The sequence below is a fragment of the Thalassophryne amazonica genome, chromosome 19 (assembly GCF_902500255.1).
Source record: "Thalassophryne amazonica chromosome 19, fThaAma1.1, whole genome shotgun sequence".
Classification (NCBI taxonomy): domain Eukaryota; kingdom Metazoa; phylum Chordata; class Actinopteri; order Batrachoidiformes; family Batrachoididae; genus Thalassophryne; species Thalassophryne amazonica.
In genome coordinates, this window is record NC_047121.1 from 4,877,251 (window position 1) to 4,896,926 (window position 19,676).

Here is a 19,676-nt window from a genome sequence, read left to right on the forward strand (position 1 = left end):
CTTTCCAGAGCCTGATTACCTCCTCAGATAAGGTCAACAGAGTTCCATCCTTACTGTAGACAGCTTGGATGGTTCCACATTTTCCTCTCCTAAGGTGCCTCACAGTCAATCAGAAGCACCTGGCAGTCTAGCACCAGGTTTATTTGCAGTTAAAGAGTTCATGTGTTGCCGTGATGATAAAGAAAGACAAAGAGACTGTGAACTAATAAGTGAGTGATCTCAAAACAATGATGCAAAATACATAATGTCAGTATTTGAGATGTTGATGCCATGAACGAGGACCAAATCCAGGGTATTTCCACTTGTGAGTTTCGCTCTGAATGTAATGGTGGAATCAGAATACAGCTATAATGTCCTTGAGTGATTTGCAGAGGGGGTCAAAAGACTTGTTTACATGAATGTTGAAGTCACCAACAATCAGAATGAAATACTCCGACCAGCCCATCTGGTACCAACAATCATACCACATTCAAACTCACGATATCCCCTTTCTTCCCCATTTTGATGATCTGTTTGAACTTTAAATCAAATCAAATCAAATCAATTTTATTTATATAGCGCCAAATCACAACAACAGTTGCCCCAAGGCGCTTTATATTGTAAGGCAAAAGCCATACAGTAATTACAGAAAAACCCCAACGGTCAAAACGACCCCCTGTGAGCAAGCACTTGGCGACAGTGGGAAGGAAAAACTCCCTGCCCCTTCCTGAAACCAGGCTCAGGGAGGGGCAGTCTTCTGCTGGGACTGGTTGGGGCTGAGGGAGAGAACCAGGAAAAAGACATGCTGTGGAGGGGAGCAGAGATCAATCACTAATGATTAAATGCTGAGTGGTGCATACAGAGCAAAAAGAGAAAGAAACACTCAGTGCATCATGGGAACCCCCCAGCAGTCTAAGTCTATAGCAGCATAACTAAGGGATGGTTCAGGGTCACCTGATTCAGCCCTAACTATAAGCTTTAGCAAAAAGGAAAGTTTTAAGCCTAATCTTAAAAGTAGAGAGGGTGTCTGTCTCCCTGATCTGAATTGGGAGCTGGTTCCACAGGAGAGGAGCCTGAAAGCTGAAGGCTCTGCCTCCCATTCTACTCTTAAAAACCCTAGGAACTACAAGTAAGCCTGCAGTCTGAGAGTGAAGCACTCTATTGGGGTGATATGGTACTACGAGGTCCCTAAGATAAGATGGGACCTGATTATTCAAAACCTTATAAGTAAGAAGAAGAATTTTAAATTCTATTCTGGAATTCACAGGAAGCCAATGAAGAGAGGCCAATATGGGTGAGATATGCTCTCTCCTTCTAGTCCCTGTCAGTACTCTAGCTGCAGCATTTTGAATTAACTGAAGGCTTTTCAGGGAACTTTTAGGACAACCTGATAATAATGAATTACAATAGTCCAGCCTAGAGGAAATAAATGCATGAATTAGTTTTTCAGCATCACTCTGAGACAAGACCTTTCTAATTTTAGAGGTCATCCATGTCTTTATGTCTGTAAGACAATCCTGCAGTTTAGCTAATTGGTGTGTCTCCTCTGGCTTCATGGATAGATAAAGCTTGGTATCATCTGCGCAATAATAAAAATTTAAGCAATGCTGTCTAATAATACTGCCTAAGGGAAGCATATATAAAGTGAATAAAATTGGTCCTAGCACAGAACGTCGTGGAACTCCATAATTAACCTTAGTCTGTGAAGAAGATTCCCCATTTACATGAACAAATTATAATCTATTAGATAAATATGATTCAAACCACTGCAGCGCAGTGCCTTTAATACCTATGGCATGCTCTAATCTCTGTAATAAAATTTTATGGTCAACAGTATCAAAAGCAGCACTGAGGTCTAACAGAACAAGCACAGAGATGAGTCCAACTTTAACCAGTCGTCTTCACCACATCTAGATGCTTAAATGCACTGAGTTGCTGACACGTGACTGGCTGATTAACAATTTGCGTTAACAAGTAATTGAACAAGTGTTCCTAATGAAGTGGCCAGTGAGTGTATATACGTATTCCCTGTGCTGAACTGCTGTTGCTTGTCATAGCGGGTATGGATCAAACAGATAACTGTTCTTTGTGATAAGACAATATGGCAGCATGTTCCACGCATTGTGATGACCGCGATTTTTCTTCACGTAAATCAAAGCATCCATCCTATTTATGCTAATTGTGCAGCCAAAGGTGTTCTTGTCTCATGCTGTTCTCATTACAGGGTTCATCCACAGCGCTGAAGTGACTAACCACCCACACATACAGATAAATCATCGCAGGGAGACGTGTACATTCTGTAAGTCATGTGGCGGTAATTGCCAGGAAACACACGATGGCTAACTGATTCCTTCTGTAAGCAGGCAGTCAGGACTGTGCTTGTTTTACATGATGACACTTGTCAAGCAGTACCGCTCCAGTAAGTGCAGAGTGCATCATCAGAATATTCTTAGGAAGGTCACCTTTGGAACGCAGAACAACAGCTAACACAATCAGAATCAGTGCCGTTTGCTATCTTTCTACCAGGATTATTTGAGGATTTGTTGCATAGTGTTGCTTTTCTTCCATAATGTCGGTCTGACTAAATTTGCACACAGTTCATCTCATTAGTTGGACTAATGAGGCTGTATAAATAAAATTGCAATAAAAACTAAACTGATCACCTCTAGTGATTGGAGGTGAAGTTCCACTAGTTGGTATTTTATGGCAATACAATTTACACATGCACATTAAAATGAATATGAGCTCTATTTTTATGTTCACACTGCCTGTAAAAACCTTATTTATCCACATATCTGATTTGAATGCGATTCCATGTTGCAAGTCTGAGCAGTTAAAAATTGCACAAAATCCTTTTTTTTTTCCAAATGCCTTCCAAGCCTCTTTCATAGCTGGTTTGAAATGCAATTTAGATTTGCATTTTTTGCAAATTTGGTTTAGTCTGAAAGCTCAGACTGGATTTCAGGTGTATTTTGTTACATCTGTGACATCTGATGTCACAAAGTTTGCCGGGGAGAGTACAGAGAGTGCTGCTCACAGCCACTGCAGACCACTTCAGTCATTATTAATCACACACGCTCAGTCCAAAAAAGAAAACAAAATGCTCAACATGATGTTTGTTTCCCAGGACATGCTGTTGGGCGACAGCTGTTGTTGAGTTGTGGTTGTGTGTGTGTGTGTGTGTGTGTGTGGGGGGGGGGGGGTTACGTGCCAACACACACAAAAGCCCAAACTATCCTGTAAAATCGCTTCCATAAAAACAGTCACAGAAGACACAAAGTGTGGAAGAAAAGTCATGATCAAAGACAAACTTCAGTGTGCACTCATCAGCCACTTTACCTTGCTAGTACCAAGTTGGATCTCCCTTTTGTTCTGAACTTCTTGGTTCTTTGTGGCATAGATTCAACAAGGTTTTGGAAACAGTCATGAATTGTGACTGTGAAGGGAACTGAATAAAAGTATCCACCAAGAAACTGAAACAAGACTAAACTATGGAAAATACAAAAATATGAGTAAACCAATAAATATGGCAAAATATACTAGAAGCAAGACTTCATTGGTGTAAAAAAAGTGAATGCAGTACAACTTTCCTATGGCAATTTGCACACAAGTCAAACCGCTCAAACTGCATTCGAGGGGCTATACAAATCATTTGAACAGGTCAAATCCTCTCCAAATGTCTTGACCGTAATGCCCGTCACACTAGAGCACGAATGGACATTCAAACATTAGTCCTGCAATTGAACCTGCAGTTGAACTGCATTCAAATTTCTCAGACAGCATTCATGCGGCACTTAGGAAAATATGCCAAATCTGCATGGCCACAATGATTGCATAGAACAGGCACAATACTGTTGTGCTGCATTCGAACTGGTGAATATTAGTATGGTGCTCGTACTGCTGTAGGGACTACTTCCTCGAATGGCATTCAAACTGGCATAAGAAGTGGAATCTGAAATAGCAACCTATCAGCATTCAGAGCAGTCCAATCAAGTCGGCACATCCCGATTGTGTCCTGATGAGCTAGACACTCTCCCTGCCATGCATCCTGCTTGGGAAATATTGTAATGTGCAAAGTCTGTGGCACACAATCATTATATGCACAATACGTGAACATTTCACAATCACACCGAATACACCATGTGTCACAGCGAGTCATCACGTCTCTGTAACACGCTGATGCACAGTGTCTAACAGCCATGATAACATGATAATACAGGTAAATCCTCTGACACATGAAGTGGATTAGCAACGGATCTGTAATATCATGCACATTATGGGCATAAGTGGCGCACCGTGGACAGCCTTTGACTCGCAGTGCGGAAGGGCACACACAACTGCACGTAATGTTACAGCTAAGATGATGTTCATAATACACATACATTATGCAACAAAAGAGAGAGCATGACCATGTATCTAAAACAACCCGTCAGGTGAGTTGTGCAGCGAGTCAGTGCATCTCAGAGCCAGCTGACCGGCTATCATTGTAACGCTGAGCATCAAGTGCCATGTTTGACTGTGACATAAAACAAATTTAGAAGACAACAAAATAACAAAAAGATGACAGGTTGAGGAAGAGGAGACTGTGGAGGGTGAAAAGGGGGACATCTGCACTCCAAATGCGCACACACACACACACACACACACACACACACACGGATTGGCTCCCGCTGGAGTGGAGCAGACAATCGGTATTAACACACACTTAAGGGGAAAACTTCAGTACCGACAAAACTGGCTGGCGTGGCTGTTTTGTTTTATTTATTTTATTTAAAGTTTTGAAGAGAATTGCTGTGTAAAAGCAGCACTGCATTTTGGATTCAAGAGCGCAAACAGAACTGTGGTTGGTTGCTTTGCAGTGGTTGGTGGTGCTTGGAAAGTTGTTTATTTTTTTATTTTCCTTAAATCTGCCACAACTGTGTAACTATGAATGACTGTTCTCCACCCTTCCCAGACTAAAACAGTTAAATGTGGTCTATTAAACATTAGGTCTCTCTCTTCTAAGTCCCTGTTAGTAAATGATATAATAATTGATCAACATATTGATTTATTCTGCCTTACAGAAACCTGGTTAGAGCAGGATGAATATGTTAGTTTAAATGAGTCAACACCCCCGAGTCACACTAACTGTCAGAACGCTCGTAGCATGGGCCGAGGCGGAGGATTAGCAGCAATCTTCCATTCCAGCTTATTAATTAATCCAAAACCCAGACAGAGCTTTAATTCATTTGAAAGCTTGACTCTTAGTCTTGTCCATCCAAATTGGAAGTCCCAAAATCCAGTTTTATTTGTTGTTATCTATCGTCCTCCTGGTCGTTACTGTGAGTTTCTCTGTGAATTTTCAGAACTTTTGTCTGACTTAGTGCTTAGCTCAGATAAGATAATTATAGTGGGCGATTTTAACATCCACACAGATGCTGAGAATGACAGCCTCAACACTGCATTTAATCTATTATTAGACTCAATTGGCTTTGCTCAAAATGTAAATGAGTCCACCCACCACTTTAATCATACTTTAGATCTTGTTCTGACTTATGGTATGGAAATTGAAGACTTAACAGTATTCCCTGAAAACTCCCTTCTGTCTGATCATTTCTTAATAACATTACATTTACTCTGATGGACTACCCAGCAGTGGGGAATAAGTTTCATTACACTAGAAGTCTTTCAGAAAGTGCTGTAACTAGGTTTAAGGATATGATTCCTTCTTTATGTTCTCTAATGCCATATACCAACACAGTGCAGAGTAGCTACCTAAACTCTGTGAGTGAGATAGAGTATCTCGTCAATAGTTTTACATCCTCAGTGAAGACAACTTTGGATGCTGTAGCTCCTCTGAAAAAGAGAGCCTTAAATCAGAAGTGCCTGACTCCATGGTATAACTCACAAACTCGCAGCTTAAAGCAGATAACCCGTAAGTTGGAGAGGAAATGGCATCTCACTAATTTAGAAGATCTTCACTTAGCCTGGAAAAAGAGTCTGTTGCTCTATAAAAAAGCCCTCCGTAAAGCTAGGACATCTTTCTACTCATCACTAATTGAAGAAAATAAGAACAACCCCAGGTTTCTTTTCAGCACTGTAGCCAGGCTGACAAAGAGTCAGAGCTCTATTGAGCCGAGTATTCCTTTAACTTTAACTAGTAATGACTTCATGACTTTCTTTGCTAATAAATTTTAACTATTAGAGAAAAAATTACTCATAACCATCCCAAAGACATATCGTTATCTTTGGCTGCTTTCAGTGATGCCGGTATTTGGTTAGACTCTTTCTCTCCGATTGTTCTGTCTGAGTTCTTTTCATTAGTTACTTCCTCCAAACCATCAACATGTCTATTAGACCCCATTCCTACCAGGCTTCTCAAGCAAGCCCTACCATTAATTAATGCTTTGATCTTAAATATGATCAATCTATCTTTATTAGTTGGCTATGTACTACAGGCCTTTAAGCTGGCAGTAATTAAACCATTACTTAAAAAGCCATCACTTGACCCAGCTATCTTAGCTAATTATAGGCCAATCTCCAACCTTCCTTTTCTCTCAAAAATTCTTGAAAGGGTAGTTGTAAAACAGCTAACTGATCATCTGCAGAGGAATGGTCTATTTGAAGAGTTTCAGTCAGGTTTTAGAATTCATCATAGTACAGAAACAGCATTAGTGAAGGTTACAAATGATCTTCTTATGGCCTCAGACAGTGGACTCATCTCTGTGCTTGTTCTGTTAGACCTCAGTGCTGGTTTTGATACTGTTGACCAAAAAAATTTATTACAGAGATTAGAGCATGCCATAGGTATTAAAGGCACTGCGCTGCGGTGGTTTGAATCATATTTATCTAATAGATTACAATTTGTTCATGTAAATGGGGAATCTTCTTCAGAGACTAAGGTTAATTATGGAGTTCCACAAGGTTCTGTGCTAGGACCAATTTTATTCAACTTTATACATGTTTCCCTTAGGCAGTATTATTAGAGAGCATTGCTTAAATTTTCATTGTTATGCAGATGATACCCAGCTTTATCTATCCATGAAGCCAGAGGACACACACCAATTAGCTAAACAGCAGGATTGTCTTACAGACATAAAGACATGGATGACCTCTAATTTCCTGCTTTTAAAACAGATAAAACTGAAGTTATTGTACTTGGCCCCACAAATCTTAGAAACATGGTGTCTAACCAGATCCTTACTCTGGATGGCATTACCCTGACCTCTAGTAATACTGTGAGAAATCTTGGAGTCATTTTTGATCAGGATATGTCATTCAATGCGCATATTAAACAAATATGTAGGACTGCTTTTTTGCATTTGTGCAATATCTCTAAAATTAGAAAGGTCTTGTCTCAGAGTGATGCTGAAAAACTAATTCATGCATTTATTTCTCTTCATTGGCTTCCTGTTAATTCTAGAATAGAATTTAAAATTCTTCTTCTTACTTATAAGGTTTTGAATAATCAGGTCCCATCTTATCTTAGGGACCTCATAGTACCATATCACCCCAATACAGCGCTTCGCTCTCAGACTGCAGGCTTACTTGTAGTTCCTAGGGTTTGTAAGAGTAGAATGGGAGGCAGAGCCTTCAGCTTTCAGGCTCCTCTCCTGTGGAACCAGCTCCCAATTCAGATCAGGGAGACAGACAACCTCTCTACTTTTAAGATTAGGCTTAAACTTTCCTTTTGCTAAGCTTATAGTTAGGGCTGGATCAGGTGACCCTGAACCATCCTTTAGTTATGCTGCTATAGACTTAGACTTCTGGGGGGTTCCCATGATGCACTGAGTGTTTCTTTCTCTTTCTGCTCTGTATGCACCACTCTGCATTTAATCATTAGTGACTGATCTCTGCTCCCCTCCACAGCATGTCTTTTCCTGGTTCTCTCCCTCAGCCCAACCAGTCCCAGCAGAAGACTACCCCCTCCTGAGCCTGGTTCTGCTGGAGGTTTCTTCCTGTTAAAGGGAGTTTTTTCCCTTCCCACTGTCGCCAAGTGCTTGCTCACAGGGGGTCGTTTTGACCGTTGGGGTTTTTACGTAATTATTGTATGGCCTTGCCTTACAATATAAAGCGCCTTGAGGCAACTGTTTGTTGTGATTTTGCGCTATATAAATAAAATTGATTTGATTTGATTTGATATCAATTTCCCTGTTGGTCAGGTCAGATATCTGTGCCAAATTTCACCAGCAGTTTTAACAGGTCCAGGTTCCTGTCAATGATGAGTGGCGTCTGTCCTTCTGGGCCAAAGGAGTTGACGTTGATTTGCAGAATTTGCCAAGTGCAGCTCCTTGGTGTTGCCCTTCTTCACCGCTTCTTGAAAAAACCCTCTGCAGCGTGCAACATGTTGACACGTCCACCTGGCTCATGATTGGAGTTCAGCTGGAAGGTGTTGGCCAAAGTAATCCTGCCTGCATCTTAAAGCTGATAATAATCTTCCCTGGTGAGCATCTCTGCTCAATCCAACAGGTGGATTAAGAGCAGTCTTTAACATGATGGGAGTGCGTGAAGTGTGCAAGCACAAAACCTTTTTTGGGTAGCACAGTTCCTGCTGGAATCTAATCTTACTTTCATCCCTGCCAGTAATAACGGCTGTGGGTGTGCACGACAGTGATCAGATGTCTGTAATAATCCAACCACTCATGCACTCCACTGATGCAATGGTCAGGGGACCCTTTTCTACATGTAATCGGGCCATGGGTTGGATACCATTCGACACCCAGCAGTATGACATGGCAAGTATTCAAAAGAGCAGACCACAGTGCTCACCCTGCCATGCCCCCTTTCCATGCTTTCTACAAAGACCTTGGGTGGCATGTACGGCATTGAAATGTGCATTCTGCCTATTCCTGCTTCATTCTGCTGGCATTGTGAGGTTTTATGCTGTGTTGTTGTTATTCTTTGTCTTTTCTATTTTATTCTGTTTTTTTTTTTTTCCATTGGGGAAGGTTTATGTCTGCATTCAACCTGCACTCTGGGTAGTCAATCTGGATTTGAGGGCTGCTGCACTCCGAATTGCACCAATCATTCGACCTGGCTTTGATCCACATTCTGGGTATTCGTATGGCATTCTAATCCAATTGCATCATTTCTGCAAGTCTGATTGGTTAATCGTGTGAGATTTCAGACCATAAAATATCGCTTTGACGGTGGCAAAATGTTGGACCGTTTCACATTTGATGTATTACTCCATGCCCTGACCGTGTGCGTCACTATGCAGATGTCAATAATGGTGCTGTCAGTTGAGAGTGAGAGAAATGGAACAGAGGGGGAGCAACGACTATACCTAAATGGATTAATTTAAGATACCATACGATAATACTGATGTGGATTCTTGGCATGACCACAATGTTGCCACACCCTTTGTCTACGTAGCAGTTGTATCAAACTATATTATTATGTGGATTAAGATGAAGCCTTCAGTGGTGAACTCTTCTTTCACTGAAAACATGGATCTGTGCAAACATTTAAATTGGATAAGAATGATAATAACCCCCTTGTGTCTGATGATTTGCAGACGTTAATGCTGGATTTTACAGTCGCAAATTGAGTTTTACGGATGGAAGTGAGTAAACAGTAAAACGTATATTTACAACAGTAATCCAGCATTAATGTCTGCAAATCAGACGACACAAAAGGGTTATTCCATAATTTATACACGGCTGTACAAATGTCTGTTCTGTACAAATACAGCTCGAATTCTGTTTGCTTTTCCAATTCATGCGATTTTTATGACAATTATGCACTAGTGTGATGGAGCCCTAAGGAATTACTGTGGGTTAGGACATTTAATAACGTTGCATTTCAATAGGATGGTCTTATTCTTGTCTTTATGACCACTCTTTGACATCACATTCATCCATTTCTTTCTGCATAATGCAAAACCTGCTTCCAGAATCCACAAATAAAAGTCACACTACGTACAAGTTTGAAAGCTGAATGTCTTGCAGAAGACAAGTTGGGATCTGTAAAAACAGTTCCAGTAATGTACAGATTACAGTGCTTAAGTATTTGCCCCTGTTTCTGTGCCTTTTAAATTGGCAGCATTAGTAAAAGGTGTGGAGACAGCAGCTCACAGAGCTAAATTATTCAAACATGCCAAATGTATTGTGGCTGTCAGAGGGCTTGAACATGATTATGCACATTTATTTCCTTTGTATTCTGCATCAGAGACCTTCAGTTTGGATCATCTTATTATTATTTATTTTTGCCACAAGTACAGTACAGTACACCCTGTACATGACTGACTATGATGACTAATGCATGAGAATGAAAGCACAGGATGTGTTATTACCTCACTTTATAACCTGGTAAAGATGTTCAGCATATTTATTCATTCGCTGTCTGTACTCGCTTACCTCCAGTTAAGGGTTACAGGGAGCTGGAGGCCTATCCCAGCAGACACAGGGTGAGAGTGCAGAGTACACTCATGGACAGTCACCAGTCCATCACAGGGCCACATATAGACAAACACATGCACACCCATGGTCAATGTCAAGTTTCCAATTCACCTAATCAGCATGTCTTTGGAAGTGGGAGGAACCTGGATCACCCAGAGGGAACCCACATGAACACAAATCAAATCAAAATCAAATCAATTTTATTTATATCGAGCCAAATCACAACAAACAGTTGCCCCAAGGCGCCTTATATTGTAAGGCAAGACCATACAATAATTACGGAAAAACCACAACGGTCAAAACGACCCCCTTGTGAGCAAGCACTTGGCAACAGTGGGAAGGAAAAACTCCCTTTTAACAGGAAGAAACCTCCAGCAGAACCAGGCTCAGGGAGGGGCAGTCTTCTGCTGGGACTGGTTGGGGCTGAGGGAGAGAACTAGGAAAAAGACATGCTGTGGAGGGGAGCAGAGATCAATCACTAATGATTACTGTTTTACAACTACCCTTTCAAGAATTTTTGAGAGAAAAGGAAGGTTGGAGATTGGCCTATAATTAGCTAAGATAGCTGGGTCAAGAGATGGCTTTTTAAGTAATGGTTTAATTACTGCCACCTTAAAAGCCTGTTGTACATAGTCAACTAATAAAGATAGATTGATCATATTTAAGATCGAAGCATTAAATAATGGTAGGGCTTCCTTGAGCAGCCTGGTAGGAATGGGGTCTAATAGACATGTTGATGGTTTGGAGGAAGTAACTAATGAAAATAACTCAGACAGAACAATCGGACAGAAAGAGTCTAACCAAATACCGGCATCACAGAAAGCAGCCAAAGATAACGATACGTCTTTGGGATGGTTATGAGTAATTTTTTCTCTAATAGTTTAAAATTTTATTAGCAAAGAAAGTCATGAAGTCATTACTAGTTAAAGTTAAAGGAATACTCGGCTCAATAGAGCTCTGACTCTTTGTCAGCCTGGCTACAGTGCTGAAAAGAAACCTGGGGTTGTTCTTATTTTCTTCAATTAGTGATGAGTAGTAAGATGTCCTAGCTTTATGGAGGGCTTTTTTTATAGAGCAACAGACTCTTTTTCCAGGCTAAGTGAAGATCTTCTAAATTAGTGAGACGCCATTTCCTCTCCAACTTACGGGTTATCTGCTTTAAGCTACGAGTTTGTGAGTTATACCACGGAGTCAGGCACTTCTGATTTAAAGCTCTCTTTTTCAGAGGAGCTACAGCATCCAAAGTTGTCTTCAATGAGGATGTAAAACTATTGACGAGATACTCTATCTCACTTACAGAGTTTGGGTAGCTACTTTGTACTGTGTTGGTATATGGCATAAGAGAACATAAAGAAGGAATCATATCCTTAAACCTAGTTACAGCACTTTCTGAAAGACTTCTAGTGTAATGAACACAGTGAGAACATACAAACTCCACACAGAAAGGCATAAGTGGGATGTGAACCCACGACCTTTTTCATGTGAGGCAATAGTGCTATCCACTAAGCCACCATGTTCAACATTATTCATCCATGTCATGTACTGAACACCCTTCATTTTTTCCCAATTCTGATGTGCATTGGGCAGGCTTGAGGCAGAGTGTGAAGGAACTGTGATAAACACAAGCACCTCCAAGTCTGAGACCATAGTCATCTGTTAGAAAAGGGTGAAATGCTCCTCTGTCTTAAGGGAGACTTACTGCCTGAAGTGGAGGAGTTTGAGTATCTCAGGGTCTCTTTTGCAAGTGAGGGTAAGATGTGTGTAAGATTGATAGACTGATCTGATGTCCTACAGCTGCCATATCAGACTGTCATGAACAAGAAAGAGCTGAGGAACAAGGTGAGGATCTCACCTTACCAATTAATTTATGATCCTATCCTGACCTACGGTCATGAGTTATGAGTAGTGACCAGACAAGATCATGGATACAAGCAGTGGAAATAAGGTTCCTCCAGCTGGTATGTGGGGTTACACTCAGTGACAGAATGAGAAGCTTAAATATCCAGGAGGGTCTCAGAAAAGAGCTGCTCCTTATTTGCACTAAATGGAGCCAGCTGAGGTGGTTTGGACATCTGGTGAGGATGCCCCTGGTTGTCATGCTAGAAAGGTCTTCCCAGCACATTCAACTGGGGGGAAGCCCTGGAGAAGACATGGTGGATGCATTATATTTTGTAGATGTCTTGAGAATGCATCAGGAAGATTTGGAGGACTTGGCTGGGGATAGGGAAGTGTGGGATAAGTAGCAGAGAGCCTATCCCAGCAGTCATAGGGTGGTTGGAGGTGCATCGTGGACAGGATGCCAGTCTGTTGCAGCACCAGATATAAACAGACAAACTCATTCACACTCACATGCAAACCCCTGATGTTTTGGAGCAAAGCAGAGGTTGTTATGCACTGTAATGATGCCAACAGTTAAAAATCCAGATCTTCTATGAAATATGAAAACTGATTCTGTAGTTATTACTTTTATGTCATTGTCATTGTTTGTTTACTAAGGTGCATCATTGTGAGTGTATACACATCATGTACTATGGACCATGTAAACTGAACTATGTGAATTCTGCATCCTATCAACCAAAGGAAAAAAGACAACAGGACATAAGACAATGTTTTTGCTGGTCTACAATGCAAATGATTTCTGATTCCATCTACAACACACCTAACAATACCTCTTTTTAGGACTAGCACACCTACTGTAGCGTAGACGAGTCCAATTCTACTCAGTCCTTAGATGACATGGAAACTGGGTGTGATAATCACAACTGGGTCGAGTTAAAACTACAGCTGACACTTGCATTGCACTTCTTTGTATTGGGTGGAATATTGGGCCTAACAGTTTTAACAGTGGCAGAGTGAGCTGATTTTACGACATTTACATCAATGTACTGTATGACCGTGAAAAAAGTCACTTCATCTGTCACAGTCCAACAGAAGAGACATTTGCTTCATCTCCAGAATATGTGGAATACATTGATTATGTACATTACTTCAGAATGGTTGTATAAAAACACTGAATTCATATACTTATGTAGATGGTCAGTACTTTTGCTTTGCATGAACTTCCAGTGGTGGCAACAGCAATTAATGTATGTACATACAGAACTGTAAGTTCATACAGTCACCACCAGGGGGCAAAGATGTAGAATGTATATCACGCTTCACTCTACACAGAGTTGCACAATATAATGTAGTTTTCCTAGAACCTTTGTGTATAAAGTTGGTCAACGGTTAGATGGCAAGTTGCTCCTGATAATGTCTATTAACCACACTCAGGCTGCAGGTCAGGATACATTCATTTAACTTCACCCTTAATAATACAGGTGTCTTGATTGTATGTATAAATGTTGTTATATTTAAAAAAAAAAAAAAAAAAAAAACTTTTTCAGGAATAAGTCTGTCAAAGCCTTTCAACAAAAAAAAGTAAATATTTCAGTGTGGGTGATTATTCTATGCCTCAAATTAGGGAGGATGCAGGTCTGAAACCAAAACATGCACAAATATCCAACCAAGACATTTAAAGAAAAGAAAAATACTCCTTTTCCTTCTCATTCAGTATGCTGCACTTTTCCAGTTTCGTCCAGCGCTCTACCTATCAGGCACCACACTTCTGGCTCATGATAGAAAGAAAATATTCAAGAAAATTTATGTCTGCCTCCATTTCATCATAGCCACAAGAGATAAGATGACAGAAACCATTTTCTCCTCTTCCAGGGTATGAAAACAAACGATTGTGGAGGATATGGAGGATCTGAAGACGTCTCAGGCTCGTGGCACAGCAAACTATATTCATTCAGCTCTTTAGACGAGCAAACTCCATGAAAGGTCGTGTCTCAGTAACACTTTAGCACAAACACGCCTGACAGTGTCGCTGCTAAAAGGATGGAGACGAAGTGACACCGGCTGATTATGTGCTGACACAGTCCACGTGGGAACGGAGCGGTGCCCCATAATGCACTGCACCATGAATCAAAGGTGCACAGTTTGAAGGAGTCATGGCTAGAAAAACTATCAAAACAGAATGAGGATATGAACGCTTGAGAAAATGTAATAAAGAAGCAAACCATGAGAAGTGGAGGAGTGAGAGAATGGATTGAAAAATTTAATTCCCCTGCAATGGGGGAACATGATACCTTCAGTCTTACCTTCCTCCCACCCATGGGGACTTCCAGCCTTCTTTCCGGTCATTTCCTCTCGAAGGTCCCCAGCAGCCACTACGCTCCAGGTGAACTCCGGGTTAGCATCCAGCTGGTGATCACAGGTTTTGGCATCACCAGGGCAACGGTAATCTGTTGAAATACAGTAACCAAATGACCATACATGGTAAAGCAGTACTCCTGCATTTGTTAATTATTTTATATTTTTTTATTAATATAAGTTAAATCAGGTCAGTTCTGGAAGCACACGCTGATGTCACATGAACCACAAAGCCAAAAATGCCTTGGATCCTGGTCAGGCAGACATCATCATCTCTATCTGTCTAATGTAGACATCTGCCTGCCACAGTCAGGTGGAACATGGGTGTTGCCTCGGCAACTACTGAGGTACTCAGCACTGATGCATACGTGTGTGTGTGTGTATGTGTGTGTGCATGGAGCTGACAGTTCTCAAAAACTGACTATGCAAGAAGAAGAGTGAGGAAAGCCACCAACACACCCAGTCAACCCAGGAGAAGTTATAATCTTGTGTGGCTGTGATTGGAAAAATTGTGCACAGTGTAAATTTTGCATGTTGCATCACCACTCTTGGCTTCATAGTGGAGTAGACCAGAGATGGATGTTCTTTCACCAAAACAGATCAAATCTAGGCTTGCATCTCAATTTGTAGGTAAACTTTCTGGTCTTCTTTTTTAGGAGATCCTCCTCTATACCACATCATCAAGAAGGTGGATAACTGGAGATACAAAATGCAAAACTTGCACTGTGCATAATTGTCTTGGTGGCTTTCCTCACTCCTTCTTGCTCAGTCACTCAGTTTTTGAGAACTGTCTACTCCACACAGATTTACCATAGAGTGTCATACTGTTTGTATTTCTTCATAATTGATGTAAATAAAGTTCAAGAAACATTCAGTGGCAGCTTCACCATCAGAGAGCCTCGACCACAACCACCACAAAAGACTTCAAGCTGTCAGTGATGTTAAAGAACAGGGGGATGGAAACCTTTGATCAGGGTCATTTGGTTTGATTCTGTTGTCATTATAATTTAAAAAGAGGAAACACGGTTGTTTGACAGTAAATGGCTTCATCCAACCACTAACCATGACTGAAAAAAAAAAAAAGTTTTTGTATTAGATTCTCTGAAAATGACCCCCCCCCCCCCCCAAAAAAAAATAAATAAATAAATAAATAAATAAAATTGCTAGGATATGCAAACTTTTGAGCACAACTGTATGATGCAATTAATCAAACTTCATACATAAGGTCCATTGCTACACTAAACAATTAAAAATACCAGCAAAATCATCTTTTTGAGTTTGTTTAAAACTTTACTGCTGTTACTCTTCTATTTCCTTTCCAACATTTTTTTTCTGAAAATAAAATTTCTCAAAAAATGCCAAATGTCAAGAGTGAGTAGACCACTCAGACACTTGACTGAAAATAATGTTTAAATATGATTGAAATTGTAAAAAAAAAGAAAAAAAAAGTGTCCTTTAATCATCACCTCTGAACAGACACTTTTCACTTGCATGTGGCACATTTTTATGCGAGGATATTATCCACCTCCCACTATGTGCAGACAGACCACATAGGTGCAGGGTGCATCTGCCCCTGTGTGTGAACAGCATAACCTGAAGAGCTGTGGTCCAGCTTTCATGCCTCTTTGGTCTGCGTCCAGCTGCTCAGGATGACCACAGAGGATCCCATAGTAATCTGCACTGGAATTTGGCAGAGGTTTTACATCAGATGCCCTTCCTGCTGCTCTAGTTCTACAGGGAGGAACACACACAGTCCCTGGGAGTCCCCAGAGGTCTTCCAGCCATGGGCGAATCAGCACCTCCTCTGCTTCACTCCTGAGATCAGATGGGATCAGGTGCACAGGAGGCATGAAAGCTGGCCTCCTTCAGCCAAGCATGAAGTAATTAAAATCACCTTTACAGGTCAAAGTCAAAATTTTTGCCCCTGGCTTCTGCATACCAGCAGTGGTCATGTCAGTACATGATGCATCATGCAGGTACCAGAGCGGTGAGGATGGTAGTAGTTGAAGGCCATGGGGATGTCCACATTTCACGTGGCTGCTGCTGTTGTGTGTGGGCCGCCAGAAGAGGAGGTACTGCTGGCCCACCACCAGTGGGCGCCCTGCCTGAAGTGCGGGCTTCAGGCACAAGATGGCGCTGCCACCACGGACACAGCCGGGGGTGACAGCTGTCACTCATTATCTCTTGACAGCTGTCACCCATCTACTCAACATCATCTCACTCCATAAAGACCAGACGTCATCTCCACCTCGTTGCCGAGATATCGTACTTCATTGGAGGTAATATACTCAGCCGTTTGTGTTTTACACATCAATCTGTATATTGTGAGTCTTTGCAGGAGTACCTGTTATCCTCTGTCTGCGGGAGCTGATTGAGTGCTGGACTGCACTCTTTTCCCCTGAGGAATCACTGCGGTACTCTGCTACATATTGAGTGAGAGGTGGAGGTGGTATTCCCACCGTTGTTGTTACTGGGTGTACACAAACCCACACTTGACTGTCTTTGTTCTCACCAGCAGTACCAGATCCGACAGTCGGGGACGGTGATCACCTGGGAATTCGGGACTTGGCGGCTCCAGTATTCACCAGGTTCGGTGGCGGCGGAAATCCTGTGGTTCCGGCTCTTCTTGGGACAGACGTCTTCTATCCTCGAGCCTGCCCACACGTCACCTTTGTGGATTGACTGTAATCATATTCTGAGATTGTCTGTATGTTCGTTGTGCTCCTTCACAACATTAAATTGTTAATTTTTGGCTCATCTATTGACCGTTCATTTGCGCCCCCTGTTGTGGGTCTGTGTCACTACACTTTCACAACAGCTGCACACAGACAGATATTTCAGAGATGTGGATGTGGGCCATTTGTCGAACTGGGTGTTTGCCTCCCAGGACCCAAATGGGTTCTGTGGTGCTGTCGATGCGGCGCAGCACCAGAGCATGGTTCCAGACTTGATTTGACTTCTATGGAGAGCAGGTAGCTGAGTAGGATAAGCAGTTGGGGTTCCAAAATTAAGACTTGGGGTTCAAGTCCCAGAAACACGTTTTGTCAGTGTCATTAAACAAGACAGTTCATTTGAATTGTCTCACTCCACCAAGCTTGTTCATGGTTATCGGTTTTGACTGAGATGCAACCTGTGTCAGACTGCTGTCCCACCGGCGGGGGGGGGGGGTCCTCATCCCCTTCATGCTATGGCATCCCGGTTTGAGAACCAGCAACAATACATCTATTTCTCGACTGATCGCTTCTTCTTCTTATATGTCAGGAAATATTTAGATTTGATATCTACTAGAATAGATTAAAAATACACATAAGTATCCTGTGAAACAGTGTGAAATCATAGATCACCTTTCTACTGATCACATGATCTTTGACCTTGGAAAGTCAGGTTCATTTAAAATATTTAGGTCAATTATTTGGTAGATATAGCTAAGGAAATTATTAAACACATATGAAATGATCAGTTTTCTATTGCTCACACCATCTTTGACCTTGGGTGGCCTTCAAAAGTCATCAGTGGCAGCACAATGTACAAGTGTTAAACATGCTTGCGTCCCAACTAGAAGGGCTGCATTCAGTTGCCACCCACGTCCCATTATTCTTGTATATCCGAATTTGTGGCAGGAAAGGAGTCCAGTGTCACAGGATCTGTTGTCAAACAAGTCAAAGCAGTTATTTCACAAATCCCAAATAAAAAAAGTATATATATATATATATATATATATATATATATATATAAAAATTAATAAAATAAAATTTTCTAACCTGGGGCTTGAAATAGTTCAATGTCTGAGCAGATCTGATGTGGGAGCTGATTCCATAATGGAATCATTCTTTAAAGGTAGGAAGAGTTATGCCATTTAAAACTGGTGTTACGATGTCCTTGTTAGAAGGGTTAGATCAGATTCAGAAATCATTTCAAAAATTAATAAAGGACCATCTGGTCCTTTCCCACCCAGAAAGGACTAGGTGGGAATCAATCCCAGGACCTTCTTGCTGCCACGCAACAGTGCTAACCACTAATCCACCGTTGACGTTAACACTGAAAATGTCCCATTACCGGGTGATAGTTTTATAGGCAACAATTAGAAAGTGTGGTGCAGGTGTGTCCCCTGGTTAAGGCGGGATTATCACAAAAGTAAACATCCATCCCCGAAAAAAAGAAAAAAAACATTCAGGCTCATCTGTGAACCCAGTGGGTCACTGTGCCTTTTCTTCCATTTGGTCTTGCCCCCCTGTGGACAGACCCCCCAGAGGTCCCCCTGTGGCTCGGTTAATCTGTACCAGAGAGGCCTTGGTCACTTTCAAATGACTTCTCACACTGGAAAAGAGGAACGAGCGCGTGTGCATAACGTCCTCCTCCTGTGTTTATGAAGCTGATGCTTCCACAGCTACACTTCTCCACCGTAACGCCATATGATGGCTGACTGCCAAGATGGAAGAAATAAATCATCCCGTCCATAGAATTATATTCACCACTAATTCAAAAATAATCACATTACTGCAAAAGTCAGAGCATGAAGATTAAACATCTGTTGATCTGAACTGCACTTGACAGTTGGTACAAGCTCGTAGTGACAAACGGCTCCAAATTTGTGTCTCAGTCAGAGTTATGGTACCAAGGTGTGAAAACATATAACTGAATTCATATATGGATTGTTTGCATGCGTCAGAAACCAGCAGAGTGAACTGAATGCAAAGTGATGTTTGCGTGCACAGACAGCAACACGGCGAGCTGTGGCAGGACAGAAAACACAGCCCCCCTCCGTTTGCCTTCTTATTAGGTGGTGCTAATGTCCCATTCCATAGGCCTCTACACCACTGGGAATAGTAACCTGATGAAGACAGAAACAGAGGTTTGCAAAAGAAGATGCCAGTGGGAAAACTTAAACAACATTAGAACACAAATGTGCTCCCTCCAGTACCAACGTCCATTTGGAGTCCAGCAAACACAATCTGAAAGTCCAAGATCACACAGTATTATTAACACTACAAGGAAACACATTTCTATCAGAAGCTTTTCCACCGTACTGCACGAGGGTGAAGGAAACACAAGACGAATTGGGCCACACGATTCTTCTCTGCTCGATGCAGCACTGCATCATAAATGCAGTTACCTCAGCAGGCT

At 41.5% G+C, this 19,676-nt stretch overlaps 1 protein-coding gene and 1 long non-coding RNA gene across 2 annotated transcripts in view; one reads left to right on the plus strand and one right to left on the minus strand.

Annotated features, from left to right (window-relative positions):
- The window catches only part of alk (ALK receptor tyrosine kinase), a 1,475,036-nt gene that overhangs the window by 776,665 nt on the left and 678,695 nt on the right, over nt 1-19,676 (minus strand). Inside the window, 1 exon segment of the mRNA XM_034159972.1 lies at nt 14,489-14,644. Coding sequence (XP_034015863.1) covers nt 14,489-14,644 — 156 coding nt within the window.
- The window catches only part of LOC117501140, a 1,097,271-nt gene continuing 1,082,458 nt past the window's right edge, over nt 4,864-19,676 (plus strand). The window contains exon 1 of the long non-coding RNA XR_004557940.1: nt 4,864-4,897. This is a non-coding gene — a long non-coding RNA (uncharacterized LOC117501140). The remainder of the gene's footprint in view (nt 4,898-19,676) is intronic.